Here is a 20,905-nt window from a genome sequence, read left to right on the forward strand (position 1 = left end):
GAGGTTGCTGTTAGCAGAGATTGCGCCACTGCACTCCTGCCTCAGTGACAGAGTGAGACTTCGTCACAAAAAAAAAAAAAAACCAGGCCGGGCACGGTGGCTCATGCCTGTAATCCCAGCACTTTGGGAGGCCGAGATGGGCGGATCACAAGGTCAGGAGATCGAGACCATCCTGGCTAACACGGTGGAACCCTGTCTCTACTAAAAAATACAAAAAACTAGCCGGGCGAGGTGGCGGGCGCCTATAGTCCCAGGTACTCGGGAAGCTGAGGCAGGAGAATGGCATGAACCCGGGAGGTGGAGCTTGCAGTGAGCTGAGATCTGGCCACTGCACTCCAGCCTGGGCGACAGAGCGAGACTCCGTCTCAAAAAAACCCAAAAAACCAAAAAAACAAAAACAAAAAAAACACAAAAAAACAAAAAACACATTAGATTCTACATTATAAAATATTTGGCTAGATTCAGAACATGTCATAACAGGATTTAATTAAGCTAAAGGCATTGTAGGAGGTTTCCTTGCACAATAATTCCTATGTTAATGAAGGAATAAGAATGAGGTCACATAAAACTTAAAAACCTGAAATTGTCACTTGGCTAATAAAAGAAATGCATATTTCCTAAAACTCATGGACCAATATTAGATTATCTTAACAAACTGAGATCAGCATTTGGTAATAAATCTCTCATTTGGAAAACCAAGGAAGTTCAAACAAATATTCTGGGAACTGACAAAACCACTTAAAGGGAGAAAAGGAAAATGAAGGTTATAAATTTTGCAATTTATTTTCTCATACTCGGTTTAACAATGTAATAGTTATAGACTCAATGATAAAGATGTAAAATTCTACAAGAAAAAAAAAAAAGCTCAGCACCTTCAGGGACAAGGTGGTGATATATGGAAGGGAAATAAGACAATTGGTTAGAAAACAAAGGCAGAAAAGAGAACACTAAAAGAATACAGTATTTTTGTCAGGTCTAGAAGTTGAATATCCAATAAGATGCTATAAGGCTAAAATAACACTGAATTACAACACAACAAAAGGGAGTTAACGGTGGCTCTTTTGAATTCTGCTTAACTGAAAAGCATATACACAAGGCCAGGAATGTTGGCTCATGCCTGTAATCCCAGCACATTGGGAGGTTAAGGCGGGCAGATCACCTGAGGTCTGGAAATCGAGACCAGCCTGGTCAACATGGCGAAACCCCACCTCTAGTAAAAATACAAAAATTAGCTGGGCATGGCGGCGCGCGCCTGTAATCCCGGCTACTCAGGAGGCGGAGGCAGGAGAATCATTTGAACCTGGGAGTTGGAGGTTGCAGTGAGCCGAGATCACGCCATCGCACTCCAGCCTGGGTAACAAGAGTGAAACTCCATCTCAAAAAAAAAAAGAAAAAAAAAGAAAAGAAAAGAAAAGCATAAACACAAATAACGAAAACACTTTATACAAAATAAAATTCAAGTAGAATCAATGCAGAATTACTTAGGTGGGGGTGGAAGGGAAGAGTAAAGAGAACAATGCAATTTTTTAAAAAAAGTAAAATGTTAATGAATTATATGATTTTTGACATGAGATCTTTCCTAACTTTATTTCATTTAGAACATAATTTATCTTATATTGGAGTCATTAAATAGCCATCATAATAGAGATACAAATAAGAAGGAAATGAGTTTAAGTAAAAATGTTAAGTGTCCTGAGACAAAACACAAGATGACAAAAAAAAAAAGCTAAATATAACATCTTAACAAAAAGTAAAAGTTTCCTAAAATGTATAGGCCAATAACACCTACCACTCCATCAGCAATTTTCTGAGCTCCATGAATTTCATATAGTTGTAGCTGTTTTTCAAACAGTTGGGCAATAGCTCTATGAACAAGCTCATATTGCTCCTACAAGGGAGAAAAATGATTAAAAAATAAAAAGAAGAAAACATTTTAAAAAAGAAGAAAGCATTTATAAAATAGCAGTTTATAAAGGGAAACAACTATACCTTTGTTTGTACTGCAGAATGCCTTTGTGTTCTCATTTCTTGTATTAAATTAAAGACATTAAATTCCTCTGGTATTTTCTAAAACAGAAAATTTAATACATAAACTTTGTACATCTATTCAGAAAATAGTAAAATATTCTTCAGCTTATCACATAAAACTTAAATACCTGGTAGTTTACTGCAAACATTTATTGAACACCACTTAATGTATCTCAGACACTGTGCGTGGCACTGTAGAAACAAAACTGTTCTTGACCCTCAGCATTCAAGCTGGGGAGACAGGTATGTCCAGCCAAAGTATGACTGCAGTATACAGGGAATAAAGAGGCTATGGCTAACTGATGAGTGTGTGGAGTTACAACATAGCTGGATATCAAAAGAAGGTTATCCCATAAAAAGTGAAGGAAATATACATAAGCACAGCAGACTGAATGTATAATCTATGTTGGGAATTGAGAAGTTTGATGTAAATAAAGCCTAAGACTAAAAGAAGGAGAAAGTACTCAAAGGAGGAGAGAAAATAAGGACATTTGGGATCAAACTGTGAACATAAAAAAGAGATTGAATTTATTCTATAGGCCAGTATCTCCTGGATTGGCTATATAAGGACCAGCTAAAAGACCTAGGTAAAAATATAGATCCTTTGGCTCCATCTTGGGGAACTAATTATGAAACAACCTAAACAGTTCTTTTGTGCATATGGAATTGGGACTACTGCAATGGGCAACGTTGACATGAGAAGATCTGATATTCACACAATTTTTCTATCAGCGAAGAGGACAGTCTAAAAGAGTGAGAAACTGGTGGTTTACAGAAGCAGAAACATCAGAACGGTTATCAACAAGAATATTTTGGAATGGTTAAGATGGAAGGGTTAAAAATGGTTTCCAGGTTTGCTGCTTGGAAGTTCTTACATACATCATAAGATTTTTACATGAAGATTTAACCTAGGCTGGGTGCGGTGGCTCATGCCTGTAATTCCAGCACTTTGAGAGGCCAAGGCAGGCAGATCACCTGAGGTCAGGAGTTTGAGACAAGCCTGAAACATGGTGAAACCCCATCTCTACTAAAAATACAAAAATTAGCCAGGCATGGTGCCGAATGCATGTAATCCCAGCTACTTGGGAGACTAAGGCAGGAGAATCACTTGAACCTTAGAGTTGGAGGTTGCAGTGAGCCGAGATCACACCACTGCACTCCAGCCTGGGCGACAGAGGAAGATTCCATCTCAAAAAAAAAAAAAAAGAGAACTATGTTCAAAATACACAACTTTTATTTTATTTTTTGAGACGGAGTCTTGCTCTGTCACCCAGGCTGCAGTGCAGTGGCGCAATCTCAGCTCACTGCAACCTCTGCCTCCCAGGTTCAAGCAATTCTCCTGCCTCAGCCTGCCAAGTAACTGGGACTACAGGCACTGGCCACCATGCCTGGCTAATTTTTGTATTTTTAGTAGAGATGGGATTTCACCATGTTGGCCAGGCTGGTCTCAAACTCCTGACGTCAGGTGATCCGCCCACCTCGGCCTCCGAAAGTGCTGGGATTATGGCATAAGCCATGGCACCTGGCCAAAATACACAACTTTTAAAATGACCAGATATTTGTTTTGTTTGCTAGCATGCATTTACGTGTCCCTTCCCATTCCAATTTTAATCTTTGACTTTTATGTTAAAATGCGATAGAATTTCAGTTAAATTTTGTTCACTTAAGCATTTTCATTTGAGAATTAGATGATTATAGTTTTTGAGGAAAAAATATTTAACCCCAGAGGGCATTTTAAGGAACTGTTTAACATGTAAATATTTCCTTGTAACAATAAAAAATGGAGAGATGGCAGGGAAAAAAGAGAAATAAGGGGAAGAAGGAAGAAAAAGAAAAAAGAAACATTTTATTAATTCTACTTTGTACAAGACAAAGATGAACGATTCATGGAAACTATAAAGCTATATTAAAGGTGTCTCTCTAGAAGTGAACACATTATGGAACCAGCAAAATAATCAAATGTGTACATAATGAAGAGACTTGTTTTTCAAATCTATCATGAACGCTGTATCTTATTTATCTCTGTATCATCCACAGTATCAAACACTATTTCTTGGAAAAAGCAGTAGTAAGAAAACAATCACAACAGCAACAGTAATCAACACTAACAATAAACTGAGTACTTACTATTTACCACACATAGTTCTGAAGAACTTCACAAAAGTTAATTTATTTAATTCTTATGCATTACTACTATGACCCCTATTTTCTGATGAAGAAATAGAGACAGTATGGGATTAGTATTTTGACCAAGATCCCACAGCTAGTAAATGAGAAAGCCACAATTATAATCTGGGCAGTTTGGCTAAAGTCAGCATTCACAGACTACAATACTATAACGTCTCCAGAAGGCATAAATACGTACTGAATGAAATACACTTATAACTAGAATAAATATAAAAGGCAATGGGCCGGGCGCGGTGGCTCACGCCTGTAATCCCAGCACTTTGAAAGGCTGAGGTGAGTGGATCACCTAAGGTCAGGAGTTCGAGATCAGCCTGGCCAACATGGTGAAACTCTGTATCAAAAATATAAGACATTAGCTGGGTGTAATGGCAGGCACCTATAATCCCAGCTACTAGGGAGGCTGAAGCAGGAGAATCGCTTCAACCCAGGAGGCGGAGGCTGCAGTGAGCTGAGATCGCGCCATTGCACTCCAGTCTGGGCAATAAGAGTGAAACTCCATCTCAAAAAAAAAAACAAAAAAAAAAGGAAGAAAAAAAGGCAATGAAAATTCAGTATTGGAAAGGTCAGTAACAGTTTATATCCTAATGCAAGTATTCACTCACCTAGGACACTCTTACACTGTTGACCAATGCATCACATCAAGGCAATATGCAGCAATTATACCTTTTTTCTATCTTTATTTCTTTTTTTAAATCATTTTTATTTTTAAATTATTTTTAGAGATGGAGGTCTCCCTATGTTGCCCAGGCTGGTCTCGAGCTGCTGGGCTCAAGCGATCCTCCCGCCTTGGCCTCCCAAAGTGCTGGGATTACAGGCATGAGCCATCGTGCCTGGACTTCACTGCCTTTATTTCTTACTTAATAAAATTACTTTGGAAAAAATAACATGTATAATAAAATACGCACTATAATTTACTACAATTAATAATTGTTTGAAAATCGTAATAGATAAATTGGACATAATGCTACAAAAAAGTATTCTTACCCCAGCTTTTAGTAAATTCCACGTATAATCTATGGCACAAATGGCACCTGTTCTTCCACAGCCTGCACTAAGGATATAAAGTTTGAAAAAAAAATTGATTTTTGTGATAAAACAACTATAAAATAAATGTGGATGGACATGTTAACATTCAGAAACGAAAAGAAATTTGACAAAATTCTACTTAGTAAACAAAATACAACTTATAGTGTGTTCACGGCAACATTGGTAACATAGAATACGTATACATACACACTATGGTTTTTCCTATACATACATGCCTATGATGAAGTTTAATTTATAAATCAGGCACAACAAGAGATTAACAACAATAACTAATAATACATTAGAACAATTATAACAATCTACCACTACTCACTACCTCACTACTCTTGAGGTTTGGGCCATTATAAGTAAAATAAGGGTTATGTGAACATAAGCACTGGGACACCATGACAGTCCATCTGATAACTGCAGTATCTACTATGTGACTAATGGGCTGGTAGAGTCTACAGTGTGTACACACTGGACCGTAGGATGATTTATCTCTCAAGCAGGACATACTTCCCTATGCTTCTCAGAAAGGTACAGCATTTAAAACTTACAAATTGCTTACTTCTGAAATTTTCCATTTGATATTTTTGAACTATGAGTAACTGAAACTGAGGACAGTGAAGTCTTGAATAAGGAGGGCCTATTGTCTATCTTTTAAACATTTCATTTAAGGGGTTGGGCGCAGTGGTTCATGCCTGTTGTCCCAGCATTTGGGAGGCCAAGGCAGAAGGATTGCTTGAGCCTGGGAGGTCGAGCCTGCAGTGAGCCATGATGGCACAAATGCACTCCAGCCTGGGTAACAGAGTGAGACTCCATCTCAAAAAGAAAAACAAAAATTAATTTACGGAACTTCCAAGAGTAAGTGACTCACAGAATAGCTACTAAGTCGTCACTCTGGAAGTCTAATGCTACATCAGAAAACGTGACTAGCTAACAACGTCTTACAGAGACATATTTATTCTATGCTCGAGATGGTTCTTGTGGCTGGGTGCAGTGGCTCACACCTGTAATCTCAGCACTTTGGGAGGCTGAGGCCGGTGGATCACTTGAGGTCAGGAGTTTGAGACCACCCTGGCCAACATGGTGAAACCCTATCTCTACTAAAAACACATAATTAGCTGGGTGTGGTGGCGGACACATGTAATCCCAGCTACTCAGGAGGCTGAGGCAGGAGAATCACTTAAACTGGGGAAGTGGAGGTTGCAGTGACCCAAGATCGTGCCATTGCACTCCAGCCTGGGCAGCAACAGCAAAACTCCAACTCAAAAAAAAAAAGGCTCTTGTTTTAGAGTACAGGAGGAAACGGTACATCATTTCAATCTATAGAATGTGTAGGAAAGGTGAAGAATGCTATAAGCCCTAGAAAATGGATTGAGCAACAGCACTGATTTCATGAAAAGAACAAGACAATGATATGCTCTCATATCCCAAAAAACTAATGGAAACTGGGGAATGTACAGTAACATACTATAGGTTTTTTTTATTTTAAAACATGACAGGCTGGGTTCAGTGGCTCACGCCTGTAATCCCAACACATTGGGAGGCCAGATCACCTGAGGTCAGGAGTTCGAGACAAGCCTAGCCAATGTGGTGAAATCCTGTCTCTACTGAAAATACAAAAAAAATTAGCCGGGCGTGGTGGCGGGCGCCTGTAATCCCAGCTACTTGGGAGGCTGAGGCAGGAGAATCACTTGAACCTGGGAGATAGAGACTGCAGTGAGCTGAGATCATGCCATTGTACTCCAGCTTGGGTGACAGAGCAAGACTCCGTCTCAAAAAAAAAAAAAAAAAAAAGAAACAAACAAACAAACACATGACAAAAGTATTTTAAAGTAACTGCTTCTCAACTAGAGAAAGGCTTATGCATCTTAGAATTGAAAATCACTATGAGTAATTATAAGATGTTACTGACATCACCAGAATAATTTTTGGCAAAACAACCCCACAAAGTTGTGTAGCATTTTAATGCATATATTGAAATGTATACCTATCAGTGGTTTGTTAAACATGTAACCTAAAATTCCTGATAAAAGTACACTATAAGCAACCTAAAATGATTTTTAAAACCTCAATAATAAACATCATCAATTATATTAATTTTTAGTTGTTGATACTTGTGAATTCTGTGCATCAAAACATTTACAGAATTTTAGTTGAGTTACTGGGATAAATTATATATATCTAAAATTTGATAGTTAAAAGTATAATATAAAGATACAGATAACCAGATCAATGAAACACCACAGAAAGTTCAGGAACAGATCTGAGTACACGTAACATTTCTTACATAACAGTGAATTCTCCAGAGGAGATGAGACCATTCAATAAGTGGCAAAGGAAAAGTTAGCTATCAATGAAGAGCAAAAAATTAAATTCTGATCACATACCTTAACCGTAAAAAAATTCCAGGTGGATAAAAAATATATATATAGGATATAAATATATTGGATATTTATCCAATAATAAATGTTAAAAAGTAAATCTATGAAAGTACTAAAAACATATGCAAAATATATACACTATTGTGTTAGGGAAAGACTTTCTATGTATAATAACTCAATGGACAAAAACCATTCAAAAATCTGACATGACAAAATGAAACTTATGTATGTCAAACAGGCAGAAAACAGGAAAAACCATGGTACTTACAACATGACTAAAAGTTAATGTCCTCAATATATAAAGAATTTGTATAATTATTAAAAGATGAGGCTGGGCAAAGTGGTTCACGCCTGTAATCCCAGCACTTTGGGAGGCCGAGGCGGGTGGATTATCTGAGGTCAGGAGTTCAAGACCAGCCTGACCAACATGGAGAAACCCCAACTCTACTAAAAATACAAAATTAACCGGGCGTGGTAGTGCATGCCTGTAATCCCTGCTACTCGGGAAGCTGAGGCAGGAGATTTGCTTGAACCCGGGAAGCGGAGGTTGCAGTGAGCCAAGATTGCAGTGAGCCGAGATTGCATCATCGCACTCCAGCCTGGGCGATAGTGCAAGACTCTGTCTCAAAAACAAACAAACAAACAAAAAAACCCCACCAAAACCCTTGTCTGTCACAGAGGCATTTAAAAAGCAAACAAAGGCCAGGTACAGAGGCTCACACCTGTAATCCCAGCACTTTGGGAGGCGGAGGCGGGCGGATCATGAGGTCAGGAGTTCGAGACCAGTCTGGCCAACATAGTGAAACCCAGTCTCTACTAAAAATACCAAAAATTAGCCAGGTGTGGTGGTGTGTGCCTATAATCCCAGTACTCGGGAGGCTGAGGCAGGAGAATCACGTGAACTCGGGAGGAGGAGGTTGCAGTGAGCTGAGATTGCGCCACTGCACTCCAGCCAGGGTGACAACACAAGACTCCGTCTCAAAAATAAAATAAAATAAAATAAAAAAATAAAAATGAAAAGAGAACACCCAGTATTGGGAAAGGTATAGGGAAATAGGTACTCTCACATACTGCCAGCGGTAGAATTAAGTAGCATCAATTTTCTGGATAACACATTAAAAAATACTCATTAAAATATTTTAAAAGTTTATATCCTTGACCAAGAAATCTCACTTCTGGGTATTTATCCAGTAATAAATTTATCCTAATAATTGCAGATGTGCTCAAAGATTTAACAATAAGATGGCCACTCAAGTAAATTAAAAACAAAAAATAAAGTGGACACTGAGCTTTTACACTGTTGTTTAAAATAGTTGAGGCAGAGGTTGCAGTGAGCCGAGACTGTGCCATTGCACTCCAGCCTGGGCAACAAGAGCAAAACTCCATCAAACAAAACAAAACAATACTGTATGTACACACACACACACTGAAAGGACACATTCTCGAGTTTTAACAATGGTTATATCTCCAGTGGAACTAGTGGAAAGCAAAATAATTTTCTTGCTTTTATGGATGTGTTTTCTAAGTCATTACAGTTAACATATTGTTTTCATTGTCTAAAAATATTTAATGGTCAATTTATTTTTTGATAAAAAGCCTTCCTATACAAATGGATTTATGATTGAACAGGAAATTATTTTAACTAACTTATAAGAAGTCAAGTGAAAGTAATTTCTTTATCTTTTAATTCTATAATTAAACATATTGTTTATTTTTAACTGGTCAATTCTACTTAATTAAATGGTCAACTAACCACTGAACTAAACACAGAAAAAATTTGTTTTAATGAACCAAGTTGTTAACTGATTCCCACATCTCCACCAGCAAGTTACTTTCCTGGCCCATGAATAAAAGTAGCCCTTTTACTTCATTAATTATAAGCATTACAATCAAACCAAGTGAATAAGAAAACTATCTTCAGTGCTTTGACTCCACTGAAAAAATATTTTAATTATGTAAATAATAAAAAATAAATCTCTAAGTTTGAAAAATCTCATTTCCTTTTTATAACAAATGTGAATGCAGATAACAAGTCCCTTAGAGGAATAAATTGATAGTTGCCTTATGAAATAAGTACTATGACTATAAGGCCTTTAGAAGAATCTAATGTAAACAAAAAATTTAGAGTAGAAAAACTGCCTAAGGATTCAAAAGTAGCTTCTACTATGTAGAAACCCATACTTATATAATGAAATTCCAAAAATTAGGTTTCAAAATATCCTGTATCACCCATATTAAAATGATACCTATATTCTTTTTTTAAAAAAGATAGGGTCTACTATGTCACCCAGGCTGGAGTGCAGTAGAGCAATCATTGCTTACTAAAGCCTCAAGCTTCTGGGCTCAAGCAATCATCCTGCCTCAGCCTCCCAAAGCACTAAGCCACTACATCCGGCCATGACACTTACTGCAAACATTTAGTATTTTCTTGACTAATTCAGTTTTGTGCTTTTCCTTTTAAAGGGGTATTTTCCATTACACTCCTAAATCCATGACACAAATTTAGCTTTGTTTTATGTATTATATATAATGTATACATATATGTGCATACGTACTATGTATATTTAGCTTTGTATTACATATTAATGTGTTACCTATGTATTATGTATTTAGCTTTGTATTATTTGTATCATGAGAATGACCAGATGACAGAAATAAGCCAAAAGGTTAGATTAAGAAAAGCTGGTTATCTTAAACTGATTTCTCTTAGCTAAAATATATTATACAATTAACCCCCCTTCTAGAATACAAACTGTCCCCCAAGAATAAACAAATCTCATGTTCATTCCCCCAAAGTCAAAGGCAGAATTTACATGATTTCTTAACACATCCAAATGAGTAATTTTGCAAAACCTAACTGAACTTCAAATATTATTTGAATAAATGAAAATATTTCTATCACATAATTTAAAGTAGGTGCACCTATACTCGTACTTTCACATTCAGAGGTAGCTTAACTAGGTCAGTAATCACTGAATTTTATGTAATGCTTATAATGAAGTAATCTACTATAAAACATAACTTAATAAAAAATGTCTAGTAAATGTGTATCAATCGTTCATATTATTTTACTCTAAGAATGCTGGCTTCCTGCTTTAAATTTTTCAGTAGCTATAAATTATAAAATTTCATGATATGATAGGCAGTGGTGCAAACGTGGAAACTGATGTTCCCCAAGAATAAAAACAGCATTTAGTTTTTCATCAAATCTAAAACACACTTTTTAAACTCAATGTGACAGCTCTGAGATTGGTATGTATCTTACCACCAATGGCTTTTTACAAATGACATTTTCCCCTTATAATTGGCAGTGATTTTTTTACTGTTAATATACATTAATAATTGTGTCTTAGAATTGATGATATCTTAGATCAATAAGACCTATGTATATACATCTTACATACATTAAAAAAAGAAAGTCATGTTGCCAGGTGTAGTGGTTCATGCCTGTAAGCCCAAGACTCTGGGAGAGCAAAGCGGGACAATCACTTGAGGACAGTTCGGATCAGCCTGGGCAACAGAGCAAGACCTGGTCTCTTTAAAAAATTTTTTTAATTAAAAAAAAACTAATTCAGCGTGGTAGCACATGCCTGTAGTCCTAGCTACTTGGGAAGCTGAGGCAGAAGGATCACTTCAGGCCAGGAGATGGAGTTTACAGTAAGCTATGATTGTGCCACTGCACTCCAGACTTGGCATCAGAGTGATATCCTGTTTTTAAAAATCTCATGTCAATGTTTATCAGGAATGAAAATTGCTTGGTCATTGTTTCAGGGAAATTGATTAAAAGAAAATACTACTATATTGACTTTAAAAAGTAGAGTAAGATGAGGATCTGAGATTATATGCTCTAATCAGAGCATATGAGAAGAGTATGTGCTACAGCTTTCCACCATGTGAATACTATTTTCAAATAGATGATTCTGTGTTTTAATGCAACAATACTCTAAGCGGTCTGTCAACCAAATGAGACCATATCAATTTACAAGGTCCCAAACATTATATCACAGCTAGGAGAAATTCAAGATTACTATCATATTAATGCAGAAATAAAACCTTGTGTAACATCAAACTTAAATAAAACTTGAATAAAAATATTGTATTTATAAACTTGGAACATTCTTTCGTACCTGCAATGAATACAAATAGGAACATCTTCATGTTCTTGATATTTCCTCATTAAGCTTATCATGTCCAGAATAGAATCAAATGATGAAGGAACATCATGGTCTGGCCAGTTCACATAATGAAACTGATACAGCCTACGAGATTCCTTCAAGAAAAACAGAAAGTCAACAATTATGAAAATACTTTACAAAGTTTAAAGCTGCACAGCTCATTTAAACTGCCATTTCTAAGAGATTTGTGTGGCATTTAGCACTGCTTTTAAAAAAGACTCAAATAAATAATAGCTGACACTTACTGTTTACCACGTGCCAAATATCTAAGGGCTTCACATGTAACACTTTAATTTCCATGAGGAAAGTACTGTTAATACCATCCTCATTTTATAACTGAGATATACAGATAAAATAACTTGCCCAAACTTTCATAAGAAGTGACAAATGTGGGCTCTAAACCAGGCAGGTTCTACTTCCAGAGCATATACTTTAAACATTACACTATATATACTATTTAACTAATCCACACTATTAAATGGATGAGCAATATACCATAAGCACCATGTTAGAGTAGGTTAGAGTAGTATCCATTGTAATCAGAAGACTAATAGAACATTAAACTGAAAAAGAATGGAGACATGAATTTGTCCAATCCCAAACTCACTTGTCTTCTTACAGATTAGTGGTTCTCAATACATGGTCTGGGCACTTCCTCCCCTCAACCCTTTTGAGGGGTCTATGAGTTTTAAATAATTCTCAGAATAATACTACAATTTACTTGCCTTATTCTTTAACAGCCAATACAATATATGCTTATATATTCACGGTTTTAAAAAATTTCTCAGTTTTAATTTCAAATATAGTATATACTGAAAGATATAACCCACAGAAACAAAAACTCTTTGGGATCCTCAACAGCTTTGAAGAATGTAAAAGAGTACTGATGTTAAATGTTTTGAGAGGCCGGGCGCGGTGGCTCAAGCCTGTAATCCCAGCACTTTGGGAGGCCGAGGCGGGTGGATCACGAGGTCAGGAGATCGAGACCATCCTGGCTAACATGGTGAAACCCCGTCTCTACTAAAAATACAAAAAACTAGCCGGGCGTGGTGGCGGGCGCCTGTAGTCCCAGCTACTCGGAGGCTGAGGCGGGAGAATGGCGTGAACCCGGGAGGTGGAACTTGCAGTGAGCCGAGATCGCGCCACTGCACTGCAGCCTGGGCGACAGAGCGAGACTCCGTCTCAAAAAAAAAAAAAAAAATGTTTTGAGAATGGTTACTGTAGGCGTTTAACAGAAAGAGCAATACTCGAAATCTAAGCAAACCATACTCCAATTCTACTTTTGCCATTTCCTAAATAACTTCAGGTAAGCTATTTAACTTCTTAAAGCTTCTGTATCTTCATCTATGTGCAACGGACATAACAGTATCTGGATATTATGCAGTTAGGAGAATTCAGATGCCTGATCTACTACAGAAATTCATTAAGGTACTTATTATTATTACTGTAGATTAAAAAATTAGCAACTAGTCCAGACTCAGTGGCTCACACCTGTAATCCCAACACTTTGGGTGGTCAACGCAAAAGGCAAGAAGATAGTTGAGGCCAGGAATTTGACAGCAGCCTGAGCAACACGGCAAGACACCATCTCTATAAACTATAAAAAATTTAGCTGGGTTTGGTGTCTCATGCCTGTAGTCTCAGATACTAGGAAGGCGGAGATGGGAGGACTGCGTGAGCTCAGGAGTTTGAGTACAGCCTGGGCAATATATAGTGAGACCCTGTTGCCAAAGAAAAAAAAAGTCAGGGCGCTGTGGGGGGCCTCAACTGAAAACAATATATATCTCAATGAAGACTTAGCTTTGATAGTGATGTTTCTTTAACAAATTGTAAACTAGTAAAACAGGGTAATAATTATATAAACAATGCAATAATCTGCTTACTGCAATAGAGGAAAAATATTTGCAGCAAAGAAGGCATAACTATTCCAAATTTAATAAATTTAGGGTGTGTTACAATTAATATTACTTTATTATGTAATGTGATAAGCATAAATGTCAAGATACTAAATATCACACTATCATTTTCATCTTCAAAACTAAAATATTAGCTAATTTCATTAACTATGTTAAATAACATAGTATACTATTTATATAGCTTGTTTTTTTAGTAGCTAAAAGTTGATTAGTTTGCAAAGACATAAAAATTAGGTTCACACACTTTAAAAATAAAAATTGCTGATACTTTTTTTACTTATAAAAAACTATAAAGCAGATATAAAGCAAAATAATAATATATATAATATATATTATTTATATTTTGCAGATATAAAGCAAAATAATTTTCTAGCAAACTCATTTTACCAAATAAAACATTTAGGTGCTAGTAAGTATTATATTTTCTATCTTAAAAAAATTTTATTTTATTTTTAGTTTTTAAATTTATTTTATTTTTTTGAGACAGAGTCCTGCTCCATTGCCCGGGCTGGAGTGCAGTGGCGCCATCTCGGCTCATGGCAACCTCTGTCTCCCAGGCTCAAGCAATTCTCGTGCCCCAGCCTCCCGAATAACTGGGATTATAGGTGTGCACCACCATGCCCAGCTAATTTTAGTATTTTTTAGTAGAGATGGGGCTTCACCGTGTTGGCCAGGCTGGTCTTGAACTACTGGCCTCAAGCAATCTACCCGCCTCAGCCCCCTAAAGTGTTGGGGATTACACACTCAGTGAGCCACCACACCTGGCCTCAACTTTTATTTTGGATAAAGGGGTACATGTGCAGGTTACATGGGTATATTGTATGACACTGAGGTCTGGAATACAAATGATCCTATTACCCAGGGAGTGGGCATACTACCCAATAGGTGGCTTTTCAGCCCATGCTCCCCTCCCTCTCTATATCTTCTCTTTGAAAACTATTCTCTATTCTCAAAACCATTTTTGAGAGTCTCGCTCTGTTGCCCAGGCTGGAGTCCAGTGGCACAATCATGGCTCACTGCAGCCTCAACCTCCCAGGCTCAGCCTTCTGAGTGAGTGGGACTACGGGCACATGCCACCATGCCCAGCTGACTTTTTTCTTTTTGTAGAGACAACGTCTCACTATGTTGTCCAGGCTAGTCTTGAACCCCTGGACTCAAGTCACCCTCCCACTTCAGCCTCCCAAAGTGTTGGGATTACAAGCATGAGTCACTGTACCTGACCTGAAAACTATTCTTAGAGACAGTCTATAAATGGTAAATACCTACATTTTGAAATTCAAGTAAGAGTGTCCTAATGAAGTAGTCTGTTCTCGCTTGTTCATCCTCCTAAATAAAGACAAACATTTGTAAGTCAGTGAAAACGTTAAAACAAAAAGACACATCAAAACAAATAAAATACTTGTGTCAAAGTCCACAATATAAAATTAACCTTTAAAATTCCAGATGTACCTGATAATTATTTTAAAACTCTAAAAGTCATCAATTTGTAAATGTCTGAAGTGATAGACACACTAATTATCCTGATTTGATCACTCCACATTTTAAATTATACATACATGTACCAGAATCACGTGTACCCCATTAATAAGTATTGATACTATGCGTCAATTAAAAATAACGGCAAGAGGGAAAAAAAAGCTAGTAAGCCATGAAAAGACATGGATGAACCCTAAATGCACATTACTAAGTTAAATAAGCCAATCTGAAAAGGCTACATACTGTATGATTCAAACTATATGACTTCTGGGCCAGGCGCGGTGGCTCATGCCTACCTATAATTCCAGCATTTTGAGAGGCTGAGGCAGGTGGATCACTTGAGGTCAGGAGTTTGAGACCAACCTGGCCAACATGATAAAACCCTATCTCTACAAAAATACAAAACTTAGCTGTGCGTGGTGGCGTGCACCTGTAATCCCAGCTACTCAGGAGGTTGGGACAAGAGAATTGCTTGAACCCAGGAGGCAGAGGTTACAGTGAGCTCAGACAGTGTCACTGCACTCCAGCCTGGGCGACAGAGCGAGACTCCGTCTCAAAACAAACAAACAAACAAAAACAAACTATATGACTTCTTGAAAAGGTAAAACTATGGAGACAGTACAAATAATGACTACCTAGGTTTGGGAAGGGAGTGAGAGGAATGAATGAATAGGTGGAGCACAGGACGTTTAGAGTAATGACACTATTCTGTAAGATACTACAATGGTGGAAACACGTCACCATGTATTTCTTCAAACCCACAGAATGTATAACACCAAGAATGAACCCTAATGTAAACTGTGAACTCTTAGTGATAATGACTTGTCAGTGTAGGTTTGTGAATTGTAACAAAGAGACCGCTCTGGAAGGGAATGTTGATAATGAGAGGGCTACATGTGTGGGGACAGGGTGTATATAAGAAATCTCTGTACCTTCCTCTCAATTTTGCTGTGAACCTAAAACTGCTCTAAAAAAAAAAAAGTCTTGAAAAAGTTAGGCAGCGGCTCACACTGTAATGCCAGTAGTTTGGGAGGCTGAGGTGGGTGGATCGCTTTAGGGGTTCAAGACCAGCCTGAACAACATGGCAAAATCCTGTCTCCACAAAAAAAATACAAAAACTAGCTGGGCATTGAGGCATAGGCCTGTGGTCTCAGCCACTTGGGAGGCTGAGGTGGGTGGATCACCAAGCCCAGCAGTGAGGCCAAGGCTACAGTGAGCTGCAATCACGTTGCTGCACTCCAGTCTGGGTGACACAGTGAGACCCTGTCTCAAAACAAAAAATGAAAACACTAAAACAAACAAACAAACAAGCCTTAAAACAAAGTCTCCTATTAGATAAAGTCTCCTAACAGATAGACCCAAACAGTATGTAAGAAAAGTGAATTTGGGAATCATATTACTTACTACACTAAGAAACTAGAAAAAAAAAAGTTCATTAAAAAAACTTGTATAGGCCGGACGCGGTGGCTCAAGCCTGTAATCCCAGCACTTTGGGAGGCCGAGACGGGCGGATCACAAGGTCAGGAGATCGAGACCATCCTGGCTAACACGGTGAAACCCCATCTCTACTAAAAAAAATACAAAAAACTAGCTGGGCGAGGTGGCGGGCACCTGTAGTCCCAGCTACTCGGGAGGCTGAGGCAGGAGAATGGCATAAACCCAGGAGGCGGAGCTTGCAGTGAGCTGAGATCCGGCCACTGCACTCCAGCCTGGGCCACAGAGCGAGACTCCGTCTCAAAAAAAAACAAAAAACAAAAAACAAAACTTGTATAGACAGTAAAGAAAAAAACATCAATTTGCTTTTGTAAGTTTTACTTATACCTAAAAAAAAGTGTCTAAATGAATTACTTAAGCATCTATCACCCAATAAAGTATCTGCAAAGTAGTAACCACCCCCAGAATCATGTAAATATAAATAGAATGCCATTCCTCAGTACCAACCACCATATCCCATCTTCAACCATTTTACCTTTCCAAAACGCATGATTTTCCCTAACATTCAAGTTTCAATTAACTGGATAGCAACTGAAGAAGGAAAAGGGAAGAACACCCCAAATTATTATTATTATTATTGTGGTTGATGATAACATAACCACTTTAAAAGGTCTCTCGCTGTGATTTAGTCAAAGTATGAATCTACATCAGTCTATCACTAAGCAAATTATTCTTTTTGCCTTATTGGTTAAAACCACAAATAGTTCAGAACAAGGATTATGAAGAACAATGGTGTATATTGTTTTATTAATAAAAATAATACTACTATACCTGCTTTAATTTTTAAAATCATAGTATTTTACTTTGAACTTTTCAAATAATATTTGAACTTCTTCAAATATTTCTGTAAAGGACCAGATAGTAAATATTTTTGGCTTTTTGGGCCATAAAGTCTTTGTCTACACAACTTTGCTATTGTGATAGAAAAATTCATAAATTAATGGGCACAGATGTGTCGTAACAAAACTTTATTTACAAAACAGGCAGTGGGCTAGATCTGAGCCATGGGTAGTGTGCTGACATCAAGTCTAAGTGGTTACATGTGGCAACATATGATTGAGCTCCTGCTAACCAGTCTTCACCCTTTCACCATGACTTTACCCTTGTCCTCATCCCACATCAAGAGAGAGCTCCAGAAAAGACTGTCATTTCTCAGTCTCAAACTCTGACTGCCCAGTAGTCAAATGACTTACTATGAATATTTTTACCAACATGCTATTTATAAATTTGATTTTTGTTTGCAGTTAAGTCAATGATAACAAATCCTGAGTTGTCTGAATCAATTATGAGACAAACAAATTACCTTCCATTCTTAAATCATCAAAGAAAATGTTTCTTCAGCATGGATCAATCCTGATGCTGACAAATTAAACCAGTCACTACTAACAAAATCAAACCAAATCACTTATCTAGAGACCTTTCAAATTATCTACTTTTTTCTTTTTAATAAATCTTTCTCTGTGTTTTTTTTCTTTGAGAACTGTTTATAGAATATATATTTTAGTTTAATTGGAAAACTATCCCCCAAGAACCAATTCATTTTCTACATTATAAAACTATTGCATTCTTCCCTATATCCATTATTGTAAATTGTTTACTATTCCTGACTCCCAAATATTCAAAAATTTCAAGCTGGTTTGTTGTTGAATGTTAAGCACTGTATTTTCTCTTGAATTGCAATATTCACTATAGTTATCTTATTATATCTAAATTTACAAATGTTTGGCCGGGTGTGGTGGCCTGTAGTCCTAGTACTTTGGGAGGCCAAGGTGGGCAAACTGCTTGAGCTCAGGAGTTCAAGACCAGTCTGGGCAACACAGGGAGACCCCGTCTCTACAAAAAGACAAAAATTAGTAGTGGCCCATGCCAGCAGCCCTGGCTACTCAGAAAGCTGAGGTGAGAGAATCACTTGAGCCCGGGGGATTGAGGCTGCAGTGGGCCATGATCAGACCACTGCACTCCAACCTGGGTGACAGGGCAAAATCCTGTCTCAAAAAGATATATACAAATAAATAAAACTTTAAAAATAAATTTACAAATGTCCAAAACAACCACACTACATAAAACTAGGTTTCTATGCTGTCGAGGAATCTAATATTTCAGATTTATTTCTGGATTGGTGAAGGAGTGCTGCTGTTTCCTCACTGAAGTAGACAGTGTGGTGTGTATTTGGTATTATTCAAGCCAAATAAAATGAAATGCAGTAGGATTTTTAACATTTAAAAAAATGTTAATAATGTCTCACTATTTTGCCCAGGCTTGTCTCAAACTCCTGGGCTCAAGCAATCCTTCCCACCTTAGCCTCCCAAAGTGCTGGGATGACAGGTGAGAGCCACTGCACCTGGCCTAAAATTTTTACACTTACCCCACAAATAGTTAATTCTGATCAGCACCTTAAGAATATTGACTATTATATCCAAAAATTCAATAGTGAGTTATAGTTATTATAAAAACAACATTGATTTATAAAGTAGACAGCATAATACAGATTTGGTCCTGTCTGTTTTTATGTCAACCTAGAAAGCACTAAACTTTGGGTATGTATGAGAGGAATTCAGTCATAAGTATAACTAAGTCATAAAATTATGGAGTTCTTGAACTCAGCAATGACAAGTAAAACCACATAAATTATATTTCATTTAATCCTGGAAAACAAAGTCAAAAACAAGAAACTCTCAATAGGGAATGTGATACTTAATTTTATCTGTCAACTTGGCAGGGCCACAGTGTGCCCAGAATATTTGGTCAAACATTATTCTAGTTATTTCTGTGAGATGTTTTTGGAGGAGACTAACATTTAAATTGGTAGTCTCTGAGTAAAGCAAACTGTCCTCCATAATGTTTGTGGGCCTCATCCAATCTGTTGAAGGCCTGAATACAACAAAAAGACCAGCCTCATGAAGCAAGACAGAATTCTCCAGCAGGCTGCCTTCATCTGCAACACCGGCTCATCCTGATTCTACAACCGACTTTTCAAACTAGAACTAAACATCAGCTCTCTGGGTCTCCAGCTTATTAGCATTCAGAATGAAACTGCAGCATTGGCTCTCCAGGATCTCCAGCCTACCCTGCAGATCTTGAACCTGCCAGCCTCTATAACTGCCTGAGCCAATTCCTCATAATAAATCTCCTTAAATGTATCCACATGCACACAGATGCACGCACACACCCTCTTATTCTATTGGTTCTGAAGCTCTGGAGAACCCTGATATAGGCAAATTAATTAATTATTATTATTATTTTTGAGATGGAGTTTCACTCTTATTGCCCAGACTGGAGTACAATGGTGCAATTTCAGCTCACTGCAACCTCTGCCTCCCAGATTCAAGCAACTCTCGTGCCTCAGCCTTCTGGGTAGCTGGGATTACAGGCACCCGTCACCACGCCTAGCTAATTTTTGTATTTTTAGTAGAAAGGGGGTTTTGCCATGTTGGCCAGGCTGGTCTCGAACTCCTGACCTCAAGTGATCCACTCGCCTTGGCCTCTCAAAGTGGTAGGATCATAGGCATAAGCCAGCGGGCCTGGCCTAAATTAATTAATTTTTATGTTATGTTGAATTACAGTCTTTTTATGGCACCTAAAGAAAACTATTGCTTTTATTTTAAAATTCACTTACATTTTCCTTCTTTCTGTCCATGCCTTTCTTTTTCCTACTCTTCTTATTTCCTTCAATGTTTTTGTTTTTTGATTCATTTTCTCAGATTTTTGCTGTGTTAGCTTTTGAGCTTGAATTTAATTCATTTCCAGAGGTCATTACATATTAAGAAAACATTTTAAGTTTCATATCAAACAATCTGCCAGAAAGGACCAATCTTTACTTCTAGTATGGTAGTTCTTAAACTTATCTTTATACATAATTATAACAATTTTTGAGACCACAATTAGATATGAAGGGTAAATATGATACACTATACTCCAGTTATCAAGTCTTTCCCATTTAATCAATTTGAAATGAATACACTATTTCCAAATACTAAAAGTACAGTTACTTCATTTACATGTAAACACTTACTATCAATTGATATACAAAGGTTAACACAAAATTAATATAGTAAGATACAAGGAAAATATACATTTATGAAAAGTCATCCCAAAAGCTTCCAAATTTAAAAGCAGTATATAAACAAATACTTTTTTAAAATGTAAGTATAGGTTTGTGAGTCCTTGGCATCTATAAACCTGGGTTCATACCACATTATAATTTAATTATTCA

The 20,905-nt window shown here is 37.2% G+C and overlaps 1 protein-coding gene across 3 annotated transcripts in view; it reads right to left on the bottom strand.

Annotated features, from left to right (window-relative positions):
* The window catches only part of PTPN12 (protein tyrosine phosphatase, non-receptor type 12), a 106,322-nt gene that overhangs the window by 29,844 nt on the left and 55,573 nt on the right, over nt 1–20,905 (bottom strand). For all 3 annotated transcript variants that reach the window (XM_025380064.1, XM_025380066.1, XM_025380065.1), the window contains 5 exons: nt 14,989–15,048; nt 11,759–11,901; nt 5,200–5,266; nt 1,990–2,067; nt 1,790–1,888 (listed from right to left, as the gene is read on the bottom strand). In XM_025380064.1, the coding sequence (XP_025235849.1) occupies nt 1,790–1,888; nt 1,990–2,067; nt 5,200–5,266; nt 11,759–11,901; nt 14,989–15,048 (447 nt within the window). The remainder of the gene's footprint in view (nt 1–1,789; nt 1,889–1,989; nt 2,068–5,199; nt 5,267–11,758; nt 11,902–14,988; nt 15,049–20,905) is intronic.

The sequence above is a fragment of the Theropithecus gelada genome, chromosome 3, assembly GCF_003255815.1.
Source record: "Theropithecus gelada isolate Dixy chromosome 3, Tgel_1.0, whole genome shotgun sequence".
Taxonomy (NCBI): domain Eukaryota; kingdom Metazoa; phylum Chordata; class Mammalia; order Primates; family Cercopithecidae; genus Theropithecus; species Theropithecus gelada.